This window comes from Caenorhabditis elegans, chromosome III, assembly GCF_000002985.6.
Source record: "Caenorhabditis elegans chromosome III".
NCBI lineage: Eukaryota > Metazoa > Nematoda > Chromadorea > Rhabditida > Rhabditidae > Caenorhabditis > Caenorhabditis elegans.
Genome location: NC_003281.10, coordinates 4,859,288 through 4,879,718, shown reverse-complemented (window position 1 = coordinate 4,879,718; position 20,431 = coordinate 4,859,288). Strand labels below are relative to the sequence as shown.

The 20,431-nt window shown below is 36.2% G+C and overlaps 11 protein-coding genes and 2 non-coding genes across 13 annotated transcripts; 5 read left to right on the top strand and 8 right to left on the bottom strand.

Moving 5' to 3' along the window:
* Positions 1-75: 75 nt before the first annotated feature.
* On the bottom strand, positions 76-1,061 carry arx-6 (putative actin-related protein 2/3 complex subunit 4). Its single transcript, NM_065619.7, has 4 exons — positions 946-1,061; positions 586-805; positions 440-540; positions 76-394 (listed from the first exon to the last, which is right to left on the bottom strand). The coding sequence occupies exons 1-4, from the start codon at positions 1,054-1,056 to the stop codon at positions 317-319; spliced, it is 510 nt and encodes a 169-aa protein (NP_498020.1). The 5' UTR covers positions 1,057-1,061; the 3' UTR covers positions 76-316.
* Positions 1,062-1,165: 104 nt separating this feature from the next.
* C35D10.18 lies at positions 1,166-1,261 on the bottom strand. Its single transcript, NR_052291.1, has one exon. It is a non-coding gene; the product is annotated as an Unclassified non-coding RNA C35D10.18 (non-coding RNA).
* Positions 1,262-1,407: 146 nt separating this feature from the next.
* On the top strand, positions 1,408-2,193 carry tost-1. The gene is made up of 3 exons (NM_065618.2): positions 1,408-1,547; positions 1,598-1,707; positions 1,823-2,193. Exons 1-3 carry the CDS (start codon positions 1,409-1,411, stop codon positions 2,000-2,002), a joined length of 429 nt encoding a protein of 142 aa, NP_498019.1. The 5' UTR covers position 1,408; the 3' UTR covers positions 2,003-2,193.
* A 1,563-nt stretch (positions 2,194-3,756) lies between these two features.
* On the top strand, positions 3,757-3,881 carry C35D10.19. Its single transcript, NR_052290.1, has one exon. It is a non-coding gene; the product is annotated as an Unclassified non-coding RNA C35D10.19 (non-coding RNA).
* A 1,066-nt stretch (positions 3,882-4,947) lies between these two features.
* Positions 4,948-7,245, top strand: C35D10.12 (Methyltransferase type 11 domain-containing protein). The gene is made up of 7 exons (NM_065617.2): positions 4,948-5,045; positions 5,285-5,505; positions 5,551-5,633; positions 5,973-6,101; positions 6,145-6,272; positions 6,432-6,734; positions 6,997-7,245. The coding sequence occupies exons 1-7, from the start codon at positions 4,968-4,970 to the stop codon at positions 7,150-7,152; spliced, it is 1,098 nt and encodes a 365-aa protein (NP_498018.1). The 5' UTR covers positions 4,948-4,967; the 3' UTR covers positions 7,153-7,245.
* Positions 7,246-7,457: 212 nt separating this feature from the next.
* Positions 7,458-8,941, bottom strand: gipc-1 (PDZ domain-containing protein). Its single transcript, NM_065616.8, has 3 exons — positions 8,845-8,941; positions 8,493-8,790; positions 7,458-8,445 (listed from the first exon to the last, which is right to left on the bottom strand). The coding sequence occupies exons 1-3, from the start codon at positions 8,877-8,879 to the stop codon at positions 7,705-7,707; spliced, it is 1,074 nt and encodes a 357-aa protein (NP_498017.1). The 5' UTR covers positions 8,880-8,941; the 3' UTR covers positions 7,458-7,704.
* Positions 8,942-9,606: 665 nt separating this feature from the next.
* C35D10.3 (uncharacterized protein) lies at positions 9,607-10,798 on the bottom strand. The gene is made up of 4 exons (NM_065615.3): positions 10,752-10,798; positions 10,307-10,442; positions 9,821-10,113; positions 9,607-9,776 (listed from the first exon to the last, which is right to left on the bottom strand). Exons 1-4 carry the CDS (start codon positions 10,787-10,789, stop codon positions 9,623-9,625), a joined length of 621 nt encoding a protein of 206 aa, NP_498016.2. The 5' UTR covers positions 10,790-10,798; the 3' UTR covers positions 9,607-9,622.
* Positions 10,799-10,975: 177 nt separating this feature from the next.
* Positions 10,976-11,305, top strand: msd-4 (MSP domain-containing protein; the record flags this gene model as incomplete). The annotated part of the gene is made up of 1 exon (NM_065614.6): positions 10,976-11,305. The coding sequence occupies one exon, from the start codon at positions 10,976-10,978 to the stop codon at positions 11,303-11,305; it is 330 nt and encodes a 109-aa protein (NP_498015.1).
* Positions 11,306-12,249: 944 nt separating this feature from the next.
* C35D10.17 (COX assembly mitochondrial protein 2 homolog) lies at positions 12,250-12,657 on the bottom strand. Its single transcript, NM_001393330.1, has 2 exons — positions 12,565-12,657; positions 12,250-12,516 (listed from the first exon to the last, which is right to left on the bottom strand). The coding sequence occupies exons 1-2, from the start codon at positions 12,653-12,655 to the stop codon at positions 12,299-12,301; spliced, it is 309 nt and encodes a 102-aa protein (NP_001379778.1). The 5' UTR covers positions 12,656-12,657; the 3' UTR covers positions 12,250-12,298.
* Positions 12,658-12,770: 113 nt separating this feature from the next.
* Positions 12,771-16,292, bottom strand: coq-8 (Atypical kinase coq-8, mitochondrial). Its single transcript, NM_065613.10, has 7 exons — positions 16,093-16,292; positions 15,412-15,916; positions 14,957-15,366; positions 14,104-14,730; positions 13,859-14,052; positions 13,069-13,245; positions 12,771-13,022 (listed from the first exon to the last, which is right to left on the bottom strand). Exons 1-7 carry the CDS (start codon positions 16,279-16,281, stop codon positions 12,857-12,859), a joined length of 2,268 nt encoding a protein of 755 aa, NP_498014.2. The 5' UTR covers positions 16,282-16,292; the 3' UTR covers positions 12,771-12,856.
* Positions 16,293-17,368, bottom strand: C35D10.5 (Ubiquinol-cytochrome c chaperone domain-containing protein). The gene is made up of 5 exons (NM_065612.3): positions 17,260-17,368; positions 17,016-17,215; positions 16,841-16,966; positions 16,693-16,795; positions 16,293-16,641 (listed from the first exon to the last, which is right to left on the bottom strand). Exons 1-5 carry the CDS (start codon positions 17,365-17,367, stop codon positions 16,444-16,446), a joined length of 735 nt encoding a protein of 244 aa, NP_498013.2. The 5' UTR covers position 17,368; the 3' UTR covers positions 16,293-16,443.
* A 556-nt stretch (positions 17,369-17,924) lies between these two features.
* C35D10.10 (Thioredoxin-related transmembrane protein 2 homolog) lies at positions 17,925-19,036 on the top strand. The gene is made up of 4 exons (NM_065611.6): positions 17,925-18,088; positions 18,142-18,316; positions 18,362-18,668; positions 18,717-19,036. Exons 1-4 carry the CDS (start codon positions 17,933-17,935, stop codon positions 18,874-18,876), a joined length of 798 nt encoding a protein of 265 aa, NP_498012.1. The 5' UTR covers positions 17,925-17,932; the 3' UTR covers positions 18,877-19,036.
* Positions 18,947-20,380, bottom strand: C35D10.6 (NADP-dependent oxidoreductase domain-containing protein). Its single transcript, NM_065610.6, has 5 exons — positions 20,316-20,380; positions 20,122-20,267; positions 19,405-19,783; positions 19,165-19,362; positions 18,947-19,113 (listed from the first exon to the last, which is right to left on the bottom strand). Exons 1-5 carry the CDS (start codon positions 20,373-20,375, stop codon positions 19,033-19,035), a joined length of 864 nt encoding a protein of 287 aa, NP_498011.1. The 5' UTR covers positions 20,376-20,380; the 3' UTR covers positions 18,947-19,032.
* Positions 20,381-20,431: the final 51 nt, after the last annotated feature.

The window sequence follows — 20,431 nt, the reverse complement described above, 5'->3', positions numbered from 1 at the left end:
TTAATAATCATTTTAAAATATTAAAGCTCGTAAATGTTTCACGAGATATTTCAGATCATACATATTGCAAAAATTGAATAAATAATTCATAAAGTCAGTGTGCGGTAAAAAAAATCGATAATCAAAAAGGCAAAATAGGACCTAAAACAGGAAATTTTTGGGAGGGGAGTCATTTTCAGAAACAAAAAGTGAAAAAATTGAGAATAAAGATGATATTTACACAAATTGATCAAAAAACCGTGTTCACATAATAGTTTAAAGTCTTCGGAATTTGAGTGAAAATGAGAAAAATGAATTGGGAATCATGGGGAGAAAATTAATTGAAACGCTTCAAAAATTCTTCAGCAGAAACACGGGCACGGGCGTTGAGAGACAGCTTCATCTCGGAAATTTCCTGGAAATTTATGGAATTTTTTAAAAATTAACTTAAAATGTTCACCTTATCAATTTCCTGCATAAAATGAAGCAAAAAGTCGACAAGTTTGTGCTTGAACATTGCTTCTGTGTGAGATGCTGTGATGAGGAACGAGATGTCATAACCTAAAATTATCGCTTTAATCTCTGAATATTAGTATTAATTCTGACCTGGCAGTGGCTTGCGACGGAGCACAAAGAAGTTATCGGCTCTTTGGCACATGAATCGAGTGAACTTGTGGCACAGAATCTTCTCGATTTCGTCGGATTGTTTGATGGCGATTGATATTCTGACAGAATTGACGGAGGGTTCGATGAGTACTCGTTCCTGTTTGTTTCGAGCAACAACAACTGGCGTCATGAGCAGTTCTTTCGATGTTTGAACTTCCACCTACAATTTTATTATAATATACAAATAGAATAATACATTTAAATAGTTTTTGAGCGAAAAACTATTGCAATTGGCGGCGGACTGATTTAAATTATTCAATCTTCACACTTTGCAAGTCATTTTACTGTTATAAATCTTACTTCTGGTTTGTTGTGTCTCTCGACCACCTGCGAACTGAATTGCTCAAGACAGAGAGCTGCCTGGAGCGTGTGACGCACGGCCTCCAGATATGGTTGGAGTGTTGCGCTCATTACCTGCAATGCGCATGCTTATTGATTTTTTTATTGACGAAACAGTTTGAGACATTATTTAGAAGTGAAAAAAGATTGCATGGAACAAAATAAAACATGAAATACCGGCGAAAATCGTAAAATTGGAGTCGATAATCCGAAAATGAATCATTATTTGCGTCGTTTTGAAAGTAATGCAAACACGCTCCGCTGCACTTTTTGTTTCGAGTAGCGCGCGAAGACAAATTTATCATCCATTCTTTTAAAAATTGTCAATTTTAAAATTAATTTTCTGATTTTCAATCATTCCACTTTCCCATTTTGCAAAATATTTTGCGTTTTCAGTAAAATTTAAAAATTTAAACCTTTCAGAATGACTACTGCCATCCAATATCAAGTTATTCCTTTAGCTGACCGTGAGCACAGCAACAAAGTGGCGTCGATTCTGGAAAACAAGTACAAAACTGCGACAAATAAACGAATCACATTGAATGAGCGCTTCGGAGTTCTCGGTAAATGTTTTCAAGCATTTTTGAATCATAATAACATAGTTGTCTTCCAGAAAAGGGGTACACTATTCAAGCCACTGAGCCAGAGACTGTCAAAAACGATTCTGATGTCTTCTTTGTCGTTCACGACCGGAACTTGAATTCGAAAAAGGAATTTGTGGAGGTAATTATTTAGACTATTCGAACTTTTAATCAAAGCACTGATATTAACACAACTCTTAATGTTTTCCTTAAAAAATGAAACTTTGAGATTTTATGAGAACCTGGTTATGTTTCAGAACTATCTCGCAAAAAATCCAATTGTCAATTCACCGGAGAAAGTTTTCGAAGAGGAGGACAAGGAGAATGCACCGACCAAGAAAGCTGTTTTGAAGCCGTCCTCTACTGATGAGAAGAAGCTCACCAGCTCGGATATCTACATTCAAGAAATCACCAGAAGCATTCTTCAATCCGTTTAATTTTTCCATAAATTGCAAAATTCATTTTCCAAAATTTATGTATTTTTCTCACAATTTTTGAGCAGCCCTTTTCTTCTTTAAGTGTTATAATTTCCCTCGTTTTCCCACACCCATGAACTTCAGTGCAAATTTTCATAATCTTATCCTACGATTTTCTGTGGTATTCCTTCGATAAGTAAATCGTTCAAAGTAAGTGCTTGTTTGATTTTCGTTTGAGCACGCAATAATTTCAAGATTGGCATAAAAAATAACTGAAATGGGAGCAGAAGTAATGGGAGAACGCTATGCTTCAATGCGGGATTTATTGCGCATTTGGTATTGAAACGAAAAGAGTAACATTTAAGTTCAAAGGACAGAGCATATGTGTGTAGGGGTCTCGCCGCGAGAAAAACATATTAAAAATAATCTTCTGTTAACGTAAGAAGACATTTAAACCAAGTATCTTTAATAAATACGATTCCCGCGGCGAGACCCTTTTGTATAAGCGCGTCTCCCTTGAAACTTGTAGAATTTTGCCAAAAATGCACAATAAGTGAATTTTCCAGTGGAATAGTGTCGGAATACAAAAGTGTTGAAAATCCTGATATGTAAACTACTACTACCGGAGCCGAAGCCGCGAGGAAGTCTACCTGAAAGTGAGAAAGAATCTAAAGATCCTCAGTCAATCCCCGAATGAATAATAACCGATCAAAAGAGCATGTGCTACGATCTGAACATCAGATAAAATTTGAAATTTCCTAGGGAAAAGACTGTTCTGAAATATGTGCATTTTAAGCATTCAACCTCTCAATTGGTAAATCGACTGAGTAGCGACTTACAACATGGTGGTGTGATACGGAGGTGCATAAAACACTTGGGAATAGGCTACGGAGAAGCCGAAATTTTTGAGCTGTATGAATTAAAATATTTAGATATGGAAGAATTAAAAAAAATATCAGAATTAGGCAGTTTTTGAGGTAGAAAATTCCATAAACAAATTTACTTTACGAATTTCTTACTGCAATGATATTTTTGAAATATGTCCATTTTTGTAAAAATATGTTGAACTCAAAATATACTTCCCAGTTATGCGCATTTTGAGACCTCCATCTATGAATTGGTAAATCGACTATAGTAAGTCTGAAATTTCTATTCTATGAATTTTTTGATTTTCAATCTTCTTTTATTTAAATCCTAATCCGATGTGACATTTCCTTCAACCCTTTCCTTTTTTTCCAGAAATTGCTCTTCCCAATTGCTTTCTTATTTCTCCTTTACGATGACTACTCGCCACAAACTCGTCATTATCTCGTCATGCTCGACGAGCAGCCCTGGCTATAACCATCAAGCTCGCAGAGCATGTTCTCATTCTTATTTTTGCAGTTCAAATCTTGACTGATCTAAAAAAAATCTTGACTGATCTGTATTTAGGCGGAAAAATGAACTGGAAAATTTTCAAATGGCAATTTCAGCCCTAAATTTGTTTGGTTGTCTAATCTAGACAGTTTTTAAATAGCATAGATCTGGTTCCAACGTTTAAGTTAATATTATATAAATTTATTCTTTCTATTGTCTGAAAAAGTAAGTTTCTTTAAAAATGATGTTGTGATAGGAAAAGCAAATTCGCTGAGTCTCATGATTAAATATGCATATTTCTCAGGAAGATAATATATCAGTATTGCTCTTTGACTCTCTGTCCTTGAATGTAATATCCATGTCTTCACATCTTCTTCTTCTTCTTTTTTTTCCATTTTCCTTTTCAATGCATGTATCAAAACGACATCGTCTCTCATGTCCAAATCAATGACGGTGTATATGTGTGTGCTCTCTGAGGGGCTCTCCGTGCTCCGGGAGAGCTCTTTTTCGTGTCTATGTGCTCCTGCTTTCTCACACCACATCCATACTCTGTGTGTGAGTTTGCTTGTCGTCAGCTCGTCTAGAAGAGGATGGAGCAAGAGAGAAAAGAGCAAAAGCCCCCCTGTCCCTGCTTTCTCTCAGCCAAGAGGGGTAACTAAGAGACGGACTCGCACGCACCCTACATCTAAATCTGCAAGGTTTATCACTTGATTTTCAAATACTAAAGATTATTTTTGTTTATCTTGTGATGCGGCATGACTTTACTCTTATTTAAAATTTCAAAAAAAAATTAAAGCTAGAACAACGTTTTCGCAGTTTTCTGAAATGTCTTCTACCAAATTGCGCAGTTTGTTCAGATGGGTCTCCACGAGAAAAAAATTATAGAAGAATTTTGATCTATCAAGTACCCCAGTTTTCCTTTTAATGGTGTCATTAACTGGCTTTTTTCAAAATAATTTTTGAATTGAAAAATATTAACATTTGCAATGTAACATAAATAGGATAAGATTTGGATTTTACCACAAAAAAAAAGTTGAAAGTAATATGATGGCCAATCTGTGCGAGACTCAGTCACAAGACCTTGGGAACAACTAATTTAAACGATGGAGAATAATCACTGTCGGGCGAGAGGAGGGCGCTCTAATGTCGCCTCAACAAAATGGAATGCCTTCATTCTATACACAAAACAATATTACTAAGAGTAGGCCCGGTCAGAAAAAATTACTAACAAAAACCAATTTTTCATAGTGAAATATTGGCTGAAACCTAATATCCAGGAAATGTTTTTCCTCTTCACAATTTACTAATTGAGTAATAATTCATGATGCACACTTCATTTTTCAATTTTCCTCATATTTCGCATCCTTTTCTATATTTTATTCTTTCATTCTCTCCTTACTTTCCACTTTCTCTCCTTGCATCGTTATTAGAAATTGACCTATTATTTCGCTTTCTCCTTCAACAAATCCTCTCTTGCAAATTTATTCATTTTCTACTTTTGTCGGGTCCAAACAAACCAGTGTCTATGCCAAACTTTTTCAGAGTTTGAGACGATTTCCTTTAATGTTTTTGTTCATCATTCGACTTTGTTTTAAAATGAAATGAAACAATTTCAGATGCAAAAAACAGTATGAGCATAAGTTCGGAAAACGTTGAACAAGAGTATGTTCACTCGATTTACTCTCGATTGGCAACATATCAACAAAAAGTAAGCTTCAATGGTAGTGCTTTTTTTTTTGGAAATTTCTATTAAAACTATGGTTCAAAAACATATTTTTTTAAAACACACATAGTTGGAACAAATTTTAAGTTTTTTTCATTGTCTGGTGATCTAGAAGAAAATCCGAGAATTTGGAGTTAATTATTTCTATAACTCGTATAGTTTCAGCTAGGAAAAATTCATAACAAAGTAGGCATTATAAAGTATCAAAGAAGAAACTCTTTCAGGAACACAAGCCCTCATCTCCACGTATTTGGCCACGTGTCCGTCAATTTGTGGATCAGCAATCTGCAGGAAGTATCATTCTAGATGTTGGATGTGGCGAAGCAAAATACACTTCTCAAAAAAGCCACGTCATCGGCTTTGATACGTGCTCCGAAGTTCTTAGTTCGAGTAAAAAAGATGATATTGACTTGTGTTTGGCGGATGCAATAAATATTCCAATTAGGTTTCTTTTTGTATTTTTTTAGAGAATACAATGTTTTATTTTCAGAGACGATAGTGTAGATGCAATTTTAAACGTGTCTGTGATTCATCACTTGGCGACGACTGCTAGGAGAAGACAAGTCTTACAAGGTAATTATGAAAATTTTTAATTTCTGGAAATTGAAACCGTTCTAGTCCTAAAACTACGAAATTTAAATATTATATTTGTATGGTCTAGAAATACCGTCTGGTCAAATCGCGAGTCTAATAGTTATGGGGTTATTCAAGTAATGTAGCAAAATGTATTTAAATACATTTGTGACGTCACAAATGTATTAAAATACATGTTTTTATGTATTTTAATACAGTTGTGACGTAATTCTTCTACACTTTTTAATTTTCCGACACTACTTGAATAACCCCATTAGTCTCGTAAACTGTCAGTCTAATTAAATCTTAAATTTCTGGCAGCACTTATATTTATTCCAGAATGTTCTCGATGCCTCCGCATCGGAGGTCAAATGCTAATATATGCCTGGGCCTTTGAGCAACCAAATGGAAAATTCGCATCCCAGGACATTCTTGTTCCATGGAATATGCACGAAACTGCGATTGGAGGTAAATAAACTATATCCTTTTTTGATGTCTCCTATTGTTTCAGGTCGTCTTCCAAAAGTTAAATTTCACTTGAATACTACCAAAGAACAGCGGGTTATTGCTGCTTCAATACCAGTAAATATCTCCGATGGATCGATACCCCAAAAATGGTTTTCGGGAGTTTTGAGCAAAGTGGGTTTATTATATTTTTGCTAATTTGGTGCCACTGCAAATGTGGGAGAAAAACTGGTTATATTTTGAAGTTTTCGAAAATCAAAAATTTAAGAATTCAATACTCAACACTTAATTAAAAATTCCCGAAAAAAAATCAAAAAATTTTTCGATTTGCAGGTAGTATCCCTTACTGACCAGCTTCCGTACTTTTCAAAACGCTGTCCAAATTCACCTGCATACAGTAACCAAAGTACTCCTACTGGATCCTTATCCTCTCCAATGGTTCAAAAACTTCCATCAGCTGCTCCACAATTCCTTCCTACAACCAACTCATTAATTTCTGGAATAAAACGATGGAGTCCGATGCTTGGACGACGTTTAGCTTCACTGTTAGTTCCAGTTGAAGAGCAATTTGGGGAAGAATTGGCACAAACTATAATGCGAGAAAGTATTACTGAAGCAATGGCTACTTTGAGAGAGGTAAATTAGAGACAGTCTTTTGAAAGAAAAACGATTTCCAATGTTTAAAGCTGAAAATTTCTCATAAAATTGTTTTCAAACTTTTGTTCATGTACGTTCAAATATTCCTACAGACGAAGTAAGCAGATTCGTGAGCATTTTTGGACCTACATAAAAGCTTATAACTACCTTTTTAAACTTCAAAGCTAACGAGGATTACCAAGCTGCGATTTTACTTACAATTAAATTAAGAGATTTTCAGCTAATAATTTTCCATTTTCAGGTCACATTCTACCGCTTCTATCATGTTTTCAAAGACGGTGAACTTGCCGATTTAGTAGATTCCGTGGAGAGTCTAAAAGTCGTCTCAGCAACTTTTGAACATGGCAATTGGTGTGTAATTGCTGAAAAAGTGGCGGCAAATGTCATTCGACCATGAACATTAGGAATCATCTCGTATTGCACATATCCAAAGTTCGTTTGAGAACTAAATCTTATGATCTCGAAAAAAATAAACTGTATTTATGTAAATAAGCGTTAAAATCTTACAAATTAATACAAAACGTTTGAAGTTTATGCAGATTTTATCTTTCGCTTCTAACTAGGTTGCAGGTGGACATGGTGTAACGGACATTTGGAGCTCGAGAGCTCCAATGAGAAACCAATGGGAAAGCATAAAATTGAATACATACTTTTGACAAAACGCTGTTTTAAAATAAACATTTTGACAAAAGAAAAATAAAATAAATTTGAAGCTTCATTTAAACAGCATTTAAACTGGGAATCGATGAATGCTATGATTTTCTAGAGGCTTATGAAATGCGGATGCCTGTTGGAGAATAAGATGTGCTGAATGAAACAATCGAACTAAGCAGCGGAAAGAGTGTTTTTCAAGTCTTGTGAATCGAATAAATTTGAAAAGTTAGTGGGATATACTTTAAACCAATTTAAGACAGTTCGGAGATTAAAATAATTTATTCCACAGTAAAAGTTACTCAAAGAGTTTCATAGCCGATGGTCTTGAAATCGCATTCTTCATGACTGGGGATGGCTTCTTCTCACGTTGCTCCCGCTTCAAATCACCGATGATTCCCCACATATCGAAAACCATTCCATCCGGGAAATCGAACATTGAGAGCTCCGACTCTTTGATGGCTTCACTGAGTTGCAAAAGCGTCTCGCAGTTTGAAGCAGTTTCCCAGATTCTCATGGCCAGCTGATCATCTTGAACTCCCAAGTATTGGTCGAATATCTCATTGAGCTTTCCGCACATCTCAGCTTGGATCATCTGATCTTGAACATCCTCAACAGCAAATCCGCCTTCCGATTTGAAACGAATGGTTCCTTTTGCCAGACCTCCGCCAGTTTTTCCAGTCGTCTTCATGGTTCCTGGATCAGCAGTCTTTGGAGCAATCAATCGAACCACGCATTCCTCGCCGCGACGAACATTTTTCAAAATTCGGGCAACTTGGTAATGCCTTTTCCCGAGCACACATTCTCCATTGACCGCCTCAATGAGTTGACCAACTTGAGTGGCTGGACGCATACGATCAAACACCGAATCTGGGCTTATGACCTTGATAAATGCATTCCCGAGTCCGTTGTCCGTGATTGTCACTCCAAAGTTTTTAGCATCTTTGACGACTCGGAGCTCGGTTGCTTGTCCGCGAATGTGGGCGAAGAGCATATCCTTGAAGTTCAGTGTTCCAGTGAACATGTTCTTCATGTCTGGCTGAAATATTTAGAATAAGAATTTGACTTATTTATGTCAAAACTAACCTTAAAATCATTGACTGTCAGGAAAATGATATCATCTTTTGAAATTGTAAAGCAATCGGCAATTGATTGATACAATTCCTCCATATTGTTCCATTTGTCGATGATTCCAACTGGACTTCCATGAGCCATCTGGCAAGCAAATTTGAGCTGTCTTGCTGCCACCATCAAAGGATTGACTACTGTCATGATAGTAGACGATGATTCCTCGGCAATTGAATCCAATACGGCAGGCTGAATTGGAAGCACTGAACCGTGGTTGGAGCTACGATTGAAAGCTCCACGAGATCTCGAGCGGGTTCTAAAATATTCATGGTAACTTGAGACATAAGACTCGGGCTCATGTAATACATACCTAGAACGGCAGAATGGTGATCCTTGTCCTTGCATTGTGGAGAATGTTAGTAGTTGTACTAGTTGAAGTGAGTTGGTGTTAAATCGATGAATGAATCATTTTATCAAGAAACTGATCTTTTATAGGCATTGATGTGGGCGGAGCTTAGATGCCAACCAAATTAGAGTGCCACGCTGAGGAAGTTCATTAAAAATATAACTTTCGAATTTTATTAATTTTCGTGTTTTTCTTCATTTTGTTTTAAAACTGTAACACGTATAACTAAAGTAAATCGCAAACAATTCTCTCGATTTTTGCTCAATATCGAGGCAATTTCCAGATCTTAACACGAGTTAATTGTTCAACTACCGTACCCGTAAGACTTGCCCTAAAAATATTGGCTGCGGACTCTTCATGAGCTCAAAAAGGATTATGTGCTCATCGGAGGAGCCGAGCGATTTAAAATTGATATCTAGTTTTTTGTGATTTTAACTATTTGAAATCATTTATTTGAAGCAGTTCTTTTTATCCTGGGTTTCTTTTGTCAAACTTTTCCGAGCAGGAGCCCCGTCGACTTTTGAATAGTGATGGTTGGGAATGTATCTTGTGAAACTGAAATATCAGCCCAAGTAGCGACAAAAAAAACCAGAAGTATGAATACTCTCTATGAATACTGATAGACCTGATAATACGCTTTGTGACTATACTTCTGGCTGGCTCCTGGGCCATAACTATGGTGCAGGAAATTCTTATATTGAAACCCAATGGGAATTTTTTAATGAAAAATCTTTATTAAAAATCAATCCTCTTGAGTTCGATCAATTTTATTTTTTCTTTCCTTTTTTCCTTTCCCTTCATTCTCATCCTCATCTTTCGAGAAGAGATCTATTGTTGCTCCTGTCCACTTTTTCAGAATTTTCTGAGATCCTCCAGTGCTTGGTTGAGTGGGTTGGCTGAAAATATAATCATTTTCAGAAAATTCAAACTTAAAACATACACATCAGGAGTAAGAATATCCATATTACTCTCCCGCAACACTTTCTCTACGTCTTCATCTCTCGCCTTTCTGATTTGAGCAGCAACTACATCCGTTGATCCCATTGAGCCATTACTTGTCTTACTTGCCACTTCATTCAATGCTCCTGCGATATTGTTATTTTGATCTCGATTGTTGAAAAAGTCGAATTCTTTCTTATCACTGTTCTTCTTATCATTCACTTTTCTGGTTACTTGCATAAGAAGACCTACATTTGGCTCTTGAATGCGGAGACGTTCGGCGAGTTGCTGGAGCTGAAATATGAATAGAAGTGAGCTTCACAATTCACGCTCACCCCTCTCGACCGGAAGGCGCCTATTGCAAGAGGATGGCGATTACGTGATCATCAATGATCATTACGCCTCGGTCGGATGAAATATTTAGGCAGGGCCCGAAAAGGAAGATACGTTGAACCTGCACTAACAATCTGATCTAATGAACACAAACCTTCCACTCAGTGAACTTCAGCCATCGTACATTCCTTCGAAACCCGCAATTCATATATAACGTCATAAGCATTGTAAGGAGTGTCATGCATGTACAAGCAACAATCATCCATAAGTTTGGGCTGCATATTGCGTAACTGAAAAAAGAGAAGTTTGATAGAAGTTTACACTCTTTAAATTTTCTCACAAAAGCTTCTAATTCTTAAGAATATGGAACAAATCCTGAGAAGAAAGCAACAGCTTTGTCTCAAGGCACACATGCCTACCTTTCGCCTACTACAAAAGAGAGCTTTTGCGGGTTGGTACACAATAGATCTAGGTTTTCTTGTAGGAAATCAAGCAGGCATTTTATGCCTACACAATACATCATGACATACGCTGGCTATCTAAATGTTAAGCCTTGAAATACCCCAACATAATGCCCATTAACACAAACTATTCCAAACCTTGAAAATTGACCAATCATTCCAACTGAACACGTCATTGTGGAAATGAATTTTTTCTATAAATTTTTTATATTTTATTCATAACACCAAAAAACCTTTTCAAAATTTTCGAAAATGTTTAAACTCGAAAGTTCACGTGAGGTCACTGGTACATCTTGATAAGAGTTGCTATAAATACGATTGATTTGTTCAATTTATACAACTTTAACAAAAAGTTTCAAAAGATGTCTCTGACGGCCGATCCGCCAGCATGCACTGTCCCAGCTGCGGGAGGTGCTTCCACCCACAAACTTGTCAATGCTGGAGCTGAGAAGATGATCTTCAAGATCAAGTCTTCAAACAACAACGAGTACCGTATCACACCAGTCTTTGGATTCGTTGATCCATCCGGATCCAAGGACATCACAATCACTCGTACTGCTGGAGCACCAAAAGAAGACAAACTCGTTGTTCACTTTGCTGCTGCTCCAGCTGATGCCACTGATGCTCAAGCTGCGTTTGCTGCCATTACTCCAGCTGGAACCATCACAATTCCGATGTCGGCAACAGCTTGAGCCTTTTAAACGACGATGAGACAAAGATGAGCACTTTGGAAGAATGAAATTTAAATGTTTAAATAAAACATTTGAATTGATGTTTTTTTTTTGTTTTTCCCATTGGTTTCTCATTGGAGCCCTCGAGCTTCAATAAGAAATCATTGGATTCACTAAAACTGTGGCTGAAGTTCACTATATCAACTGCATTTATCCTACGAGAGTTCTTGTGTGCCCATATAATGGTTCCATAAATTGACTAGGGAAGTGTTCGATGCACCATGATTTTCCGGGACGGTTGCATCATACCGTTGGCAAGTGATGTGCCAGCTGCACTATAACCGATCAGACATGATCTACTTTTGATGGGCCGTTTAAATTAAATTTTATTGATATCAGCAGATTGAGAATTTTTCGTAGAACTTTAACGCATTTTCAATTTTTCATAGGGATATTGAAACAGACAATTAACTGAGCGTATAGATTGAATATCTAACGCCTAAGATTTTTGCAATGCGAGAGAAATTCTAATGCTCATGGTCGAATGACATTTGCCGCCTCGTGAATATTCTTCCTACACCGGATTTTGACGAGGAGCTGCTGGAGGAGGTGGTGCCAAGACTGGAGGTATTTTTGAAGAGTAGTTTGTCAAATATCAAATAATCAATTTCAGATGGTGAAGGAGGTGGATTCTCCCGATAATCTCTCTACATATGACCCGGTGGTGGTAGTGGCGGAGAAGCTGAAGGCGATGCGACATTTGCACCCATGTAAGAAGGTTGAACTTCTATAGTCAATAAACAATTGAAAATAATGCGTTTTTGTGTTTTAATTAGAATACTCATTACGAGCAGATTTCGAAAGTTGTACAAAATGAGTTTTCAGCCATCATAGTTCCAATGACGACGGTAGCTCCTGCTTGGAAAAGTGAGAAGCATATGACAAAAAGAACTGATTGAAACAAATAATTTTAAAATGATTTCATATAGCTAAAATCGACAAAAACAAGACATTCTAAATTTTACATCCTTGACTCTGATCGGCTCCTCCAATGAGCACACCATCCTCTTTAAGCTTATGAAGGGCCGGCGTCCAATATTTTTCGGGCAGACTTCTGAGCTCTACGATTCTTCGTTTGTAAGCCGGATTGTTGTCCCGTCTCCAGATGCGTTCCTTCTTCGTGCACTGCCACACTGCTTCATCCCAGTATGAGCATTTACCTATCATTTTTCCTGAGATAACATATTAATTTATAAGGGAACCCAGACATGATTTCATACCAATTGGTTTTTCTGAATGACATCTCTGCAAAAACTCGATCAACATATTGCATTCTTTAGTGTGCAAGTGTGGAGACAAATCCGGAAGCATATCCGGAAGCGTAACAACGTTTTCGATTGGAAAGCAAACTTTGAAAAGCAAAATATGTTAACAGATTACTCTTGTAGACTGTTGTATTAAATATATAAGATAAATCAATTTGAAAAAATAAAAACTCTGTATTAGCACCCATTCTATAAGAAGACTACCGTTTGAAAACAATAAAGAAATGCCTAAATAACAACTAAACAATCAATCAATATTAATATCTATGCCATCCTCTCCAAACACATAATTTTCATGAATTTCATGGAAAAGACCTCCACAGGATACGGTAGCTTTGAGTTTTGCGGCAAGAAGGTAGCAACCGGATAACTTTCGATGAAGTGAATAGATTTCTTCTGGTGGGGACGTTAGTCTGAAACGAGAAATTTTCAAACGGAAGTCAGAATTAATCCATTTACCTATGCTCCAACATTACTGGTATTAACTTTTGAATTCTCATTGTCACATCCTGATTAGCAAAGTTATATGGATGATTACTTGCAAGAGTTTCACCCATAATCATTACAGATTCAACGTGGGCATCTTCCATTACTGATGTTTCATATCCAGTTAGAAAACCGATTTCACGAGAATATCTGAAATTAATTATTGTTTGAAAAGATGAGTGAACAGGTTTTTCATGAAAACTTTTATTTTCTGTTCTTTCCTGAAATAGACTCAAAATCGCACGAAATAAGTGAATTTCATAATGAGACTTCTCCAGAAAATTTACAAAAATGTTCATCAATGTTTCGAAAATAAGTCGAAATTGACTAAAATCTGAAATTTTTCAATTTTTTTCTTTTCGCCAGCAACTGGAATGTAGTTTTTATCAAATTATATTCCTTTATTACACATTTTTAATCGTTTATCTTAATATAATTCGTTGATTTAAATACATTCTAACACTTTAATGTGATATGCACTCAATTTTTATAATTTTTGAATTCTTTTCGACTCGAAATGTACTTAAATAAATGAATTAATTTAAGATAAACGACCAAAACTAGCAAGAAAAAGGGATGCTTTAATAACATTTCAAATTTTAGTAAATTTTGGTTTTTTTAATCAAAATTTTGATCGCCATTAAAAAAAATTTTGTCCGGTTTTGGAGGAGTCTCCTTATGAAATTGGATTGTTTTTTTGCCATTTCGATTAAAATTAAACAAATTTCTATCGGTTTCTTAACATGAATAAATAAAAACTTACTCAATAATTTTTTTCTTATCACCATCATAAGCCGATTTGATGATATTCATGTAGATATCAACAAACTTCTTTCCGTATGCTCTAGATGCTCCAAAATCGAGAAGTACAAGACGAGGCTCGCCGGTTTTCGGATGTTTCCCGAGGAAAAAGTTGGACCAATTAGGATCGGTTTGCATGAATCGCCACAGGAAAATCTGAAAATCAATTATTCAAATAAATGTTTAACTTAAAAATATATATTCTACCTCTTTAAGACAAAGTTCAATAAACTTTCCAGCAATGTAATCTCTAACAACTTGTGGTTCTTCTACACATGCATCAACTGGCTTTCCGTAAACTAATTCTGTTGTGAGAACTCTTGAAGATGATAATTCATCTATAACTTCAGGAACATATACATCCTGCCAATCCGCAATTAATTCACGAAACTTTTTCATTGCTCGAGCTTCTCTCTCATAATCACATTCTTGTTTCAATTCTCGTCTTGCAACTCCAACAAAAGCATCAAGAAACATTCCTTTCGGGAAAATACCTCCAACCGAGAGCACAGACACAAGATTATCGATATCCGAATCAATTCCTTCAGCTACTCCGGGATACTGTACTTTTACAGCAACATTTCGCCCATCTTTCAAGACTGCTTTGTGTACTTGACCAATTGAAGCACATGCAAATGGTTTGTCATCAAAATGTTCGAATTTCTCTCTCCAATCATCACCAAAAGCGTCTTTCATTTGACGATGAACCTGCTTAATTGGCATAAAATCAGCTGATTGACGAACTCGTTCGAAGATTTGAAGAAGTGCTGGGGGTACTGTAGATGAGTCTTGAATTGAGAGCATTTGTCCTAGTTTAAGAGCAGCTCCACGAACCTGAAATTGTTTTATTTTGAGATAATTTATATCTTTTTTGTTTTTTTTTCCTCAACTATACTTCTCAAATATTTCCAAAAAAAAAACCAAAAAATTTTATGGCAGGCCAAAATTTCGACAAGAAAATCAAAAAATTGCCAAACTCAACAATACGGCCGTTTTGGAGTCATTTAAATTCTATTTAAGAAAATAACCAAAAGTTCTTATCCCATTTAAAGAAACTTACCCTGCACAATGTGGCAACAATACGATCAGCATTGGCTTCTGAAAGGAATGGATTCTTTGGAATTCCTTCTTCTTGTAACCTCTTTCCAATTCCAAATGTTCTTCTAGTGACTTCTGCTGTTGCTCCACCTAGAAGACCGAATGCTAATTGACCAAAAGTAGCAAGTCTTCCGATACGAGTTGCTGGCACTGAGCTCTCATTACTTCGTGTCAATGTATGTACATTTCCCATTTCTAGATTAACTTCAAAGTTTTTTGGAAGCTCTGGTCGGTAGACTTTTGGTTTTGCCTTCTGAGTTCCAAAGATTGCTGTCTCAGCGTTGTCGTCATCAACAGATCTTGCTGCTTTGATGAGAAATTCTGCTTCTTCTTTTGTTAATGTTTTGTCAATTGGTTCAACATCGACAGTTGCTATAAATAAATAAGGTTATAAGATTGAATATTTCTGAAAATTACCGTGTATTGTTTCAGGTTCCAACACAACTTGATCAGTTACACCTTCTAACTTTAACTTTCGTGGAGCTCTAGAAACAGAACTGACTGGTCCTTGAACTCCCAAAATAGACTGAATCAAAGTTTCAATCTGTCCTATTGCTGGGATAGCAGATTTGAGCTGTGGTGGAATCGGCAGTTGTGCTGTGGGATTTGCAATCACCCATGTTCCTAGCTTAGTGATTGTAGGAAGGGGAAATGGTGCCAGAGAAATAACTCCTTTGCTCAATTTGTCAGCAGTTGCCATTAGATTCGCAACGATATTCGATTGAACTGGAGACGTTTGTTTCATATATTTTCTCTCGCCTGTTTCCGAAACAGTGAAGCCAGCTGATCCAGGATAAGTGCCTTGAGACATCAGTTTGGCGAATGTTTCAATTCCAGCAGCAACCACTCTTGCTCTTTGCAGAGCTTCGTTTGTTGAAGGAAGAGTTGGGGAAAGCAGTGGAGCATTGGTTTTGTTTGGTTCCTGAAATATGGAAATTAGGGAAATGTTGAAAAACAGAATAAAAAGAAAATCATTGAAAATTAAAATTTTATCTTTTTGGTTCAGTGTATATATTTATAAATACTCAAAATACACATTTTGGAGTAAGTATATCATTTTTCAAAGAATAATCAAAATTTCGAAAATTTAAATCATACCTTCAATGGGTCAACATCTTGTCCTCCCATAACAACCGTCTGCAATGCTTTTCGTCTTATCTGTTTCTCAATTCTCCGTCCATCATACCCAATTTGACTTCTCACGACCATCCCGATTCCTTCACAAATTGGTCCCATTTCCTGTTGACACCACTTCAGAGTCGAGGCTGGAGGCCGCTTTGCTGCCATTTTTGATGGATCTGAAATTCAGATATTTATTGCAAAAATTTCGAGGGAAAGAGTGGAGAGAAACACGCGTATAAACAATGAGAGGAAAAAAATGAACGGAGTAAAAAACATCGAATCTAAAAACTAAATAAAACTGTTGAAGACTGAAATAAAAGGAAAAAATCAAGTGGAGGGCCGGAGTTGTTTCCATTCGGAAATTCCTTCAACAAGAATTTGATTCGTATCCTGTGTTTCCAACCAAGCAACTGTAGATCTCATATATGTCACAACTTTCAGCAAATGAATTGGATCAACTTCTCGATTCATGTATAAGCATCTCCAAATGGCACCAGCAAGAACACGGTCATCGTGGAGGAATCCCTAGAATAGCTTTTTGTAAACGAATTTTCCGCATTGTGTGTTTAAGCAAACCTCGTCATATTCGAAAAACGTCTGCAAATGTAATCCGTGCATGTGCTTCATATCATTTTGCCCCGTCATAATTTGATTCAACTCTTTGCTCACAATTCCTAGCCTGAAAATATATATTCAAAGTATTCTCTGAAATTTATTTTTTTACCTATTATCAATATCCAGCCACATTGTTGATAAAAGACCTCGCTGTAATCTCATGTATGCTTTTCCATCAAATTCTGAATGAAGTCTCATCAATACCATCCATGTATGCATTAGTGTCAACTTGTACCTGAAGTTTTGGAGTAATAATGGTTAAAAAACTAAAGGTGAAAGCTTACCACGAAGACATATAATCTCCAAGTCCAAATGCCTCACAGAGCTTTGCGAAATCATAATTATCTGCACAATTGTAATAAAGTTGAGCTGATGCGCGGTCAAGAATAGATTTCACTGATTGATCAAGACCGTCGGACTTGAATTTCATTTTTAGAGATGTCGCGAATCGTTGAATAGTTGGAGGAACTCTTGAGACTGGCATCTGAAATTTTCTTTTGCCTTTAATATATTTACTCAGAGATTTACTTGCAACATCTCTTGCGTCATATCTTCTACTGTCTTTTTGTTCGCATTGGAAAGAACTCGAGACGATGTAGCTAGGCGTCGGAAAATGTTTCGACTTGAACCCAGCATTCTGAACAAAAAATTTAATTATAAATTAGTATTTAAAAGTAATTAAATAAATGTTTAAATCCCGAAAAATAACAGAAACATCTCCTGGCCTAGAAAGTATAAAAACTCTTCCAACTCCATTTCAAATACTTTCATTACTCATTCAGGCCCTAGAAAAACGATTTTCAACAGAAAAGCTTTATGCTATTTGAAAGTCGGTATTCGTCTACTTATAATATAACAATAAAAATTAAGAAAACGTAGTTTAGTTTGAAACTTTTAACATTTTGTTTCAGTGGCCTAGAAATGAATAGTTGTTTGGAAGCTCGGCCATCGGAGCAACGAGAACATTTTTCGGTTTTCTTTTTGCTCTCCGGCGACAAGTTTCATGTTCCAGTGAACATTTTATACTTTTATACTTTATTACTTTCTCATAAAATCGGTAGAAGAAAAATTAAATTTAAATTTTACATAATTGTCAAGATTAAAATTACACTTTTTAGCTAAAACTATTCCAACCTGTTCAACATACTTTTAAACACTCGAATTATTGATTTTTCTATAATTTTATTATGCAGACAACAGAATGCTGATACCTCGTCTCGATGAAGTTCGTCGAGCACTGACCGCTTTTCACTTCTTCAACACTCTTTTAGCGCTGGCGTTCCCAGTGATTCGATCAACATCTTTATGTGATTATGTGTTTGCAGTTGAAGGAAATGAGCAATGCGAGATTGATTCGGTTAGATTAAGAATTTATTTTTTTTTTGAAGCAACTGAACACTGAAATTTCAGCGCGAGCGTGAGATTCTCATGTTTCTTCTGATAATTCTGGCATGGAAAGGACGAAAAGCGACGAATTGGATGCACTACGTCAACAATATATTTTTATTCTCAAAGATCGCCGGCATGTTCCTTTTCATTCGTGCCGATATTCTGCCTGGAATCATCTATATTTTAGCCTGCTTAAGTGAGTTTTTCTCTCGATCTCCTTAATAATTATTAAAATTTTCAGTCGTTACTGTTCTTTTCCCTGAACCCGTGTACAACGGTCCAGAGCAAGTGACATATTTCCAAGGTGAACAGCTTTTCGAAGAACTTACCAGAAATCGAAATACCATCTGGGTTATTCAATTCTTCACAACATGGAGCCCAGAATGCAGACATACTTCACCCGTTTTTGCGGAATTGAGTCAAAAGTTCACACTTCCAAACATGAAGTTTGGGAAATTGGATATTGGAAGATGGGCAAAAGAAGGCGAGCGGTTCCGTGTGAATGCTCATCCAATGTCACGACAGTTACCAACTATTTGTGTATTCAAGTAAGATTTAAGCTTTATTTTAATTTTCAACCAATCTGTAATTTCTAGGGACGCAAAGGAAATCGCTCGTCGTCCACTAGTCAACGATAGTCGTCGTGCTGTTCCATTTGTGTTCAGTGAAGAGAACTGTGTTCTTGCATTCGATCTTCTCAATTTGTACAATGAGCAGAAGGAGAAAAAAGGCGCGAAAGCGAAGAAAGAAGATTAAATATTCGATGACAGCTCAAAATTTCCATATACGACTCAATCACGAGATCTTTCAACAACAAGAAATAATAACTCGGCATTTAAAATTTATACATCTATTTAGAATATAGAGGATTATTTGTAGCTTTAAATTTATAATGATAAATGATTTTGGAAATCAAACCACTACGCGAGGATCCCAGCAAGTTTTGTGTTCGACAGTCAAAGCCAATAAACGATCGATGTCTTCTTGAGTAATCTGTAAATCCCAATTTTAGACATTAGGACTAAAAACCATCTAGAAACAGACCGCCAGCTTAGTAACTTTAAAATTGGTAGCAACATGCTCTGGATTTGTAGTTCTCGGAAGTACGCTAATTCCCTGGCAATAAGCAAATCCAAGAAGGAGCACAGGAATCTCGACATTGTACTTTTGAGCAAGTTCTTTGATCAGAGGTTCTTCGGATAATTGTTTACGATATGTTGGGCTGCCAAGGCTACTGTACGCCTGAAAAAAACTTCAAGAGAGCGAGATTTAGAAAAATCCCACCTGGAAATGAATGTTATTTTCGTTACAGTATTTGACCAGATCGTCCTGATGGAAATGAGGATGATACTCAACTTGATTGACTGCTGGGACAACATTAGAATCTTTTTTCAATTCTTCCAAATGACAAATCTCAAAATTAGAGACCCCAACTGAACGCAATTTTCCTTCAGCCATCATTTCACACATAACGTTCCAACTTTCCACTCTCAGTTTCTTGTTTGCCGGATTTTCGCTTTTCAGGGAACTTCCAGGCCAGTGAATGAGCAAAAGATCCAAATATTCGACTTTAAGATTGCTCAGTGACTCCTCAATGCTTTCCCGAGCTTTCTTAACGCCAGCATTAGATGGGGCTAACTTTGACGTGATCCAGATGTCTTCTCTGAAAAAAAGATAGCTTCAATTGGTGGCTCTGTGGTTTTATTGAATTTTTAAAAATTATTTCTCAATTTTGTAGATTAAAAGTGGCTGAACTATATTTGAATTACATAATATTGAATGAATAACCTAGTTTAAATTTTTTTAAATGTTTGCTTTGATTATTGGTTTAGAATATAATTTGTCGAATTTTTTTTCATTTTTCAATTTAAACATTTTTAGCGAAACAATTTGCTGAAAATTAGAGAAAATGGGTTTCAAATCAAAGAAACACCAAAACCAGTTTTTTCTCGCAGGATTAAAAAAAGATTTAGAAACAATTATAAATTTTTTAAAACCTACCTCTTCAACCCATTTGCTGGAAGCAATTTTTCCAAGATTCTACCAATTTTAGCTTCATTGTTATAGACTTGTGCCGTATCAATGAATCGATATCCTTCTTTGAAACCTGCATCAATCACTTGACGAAGAATTTCTTCTTTTTGAACCTTAAATTTATTTTTTAGTCAAAAAATTGATTTATTCGAAGTCAATACCTGCCACGTGCCAATTCCGATCAATGGCATGTTGTTCTTAACATATTCACGATGCTCCATTGATCCTGAAAAGCAAAACAATTACACTTGAAATAATTGTTTAAAAGTAAATAAAT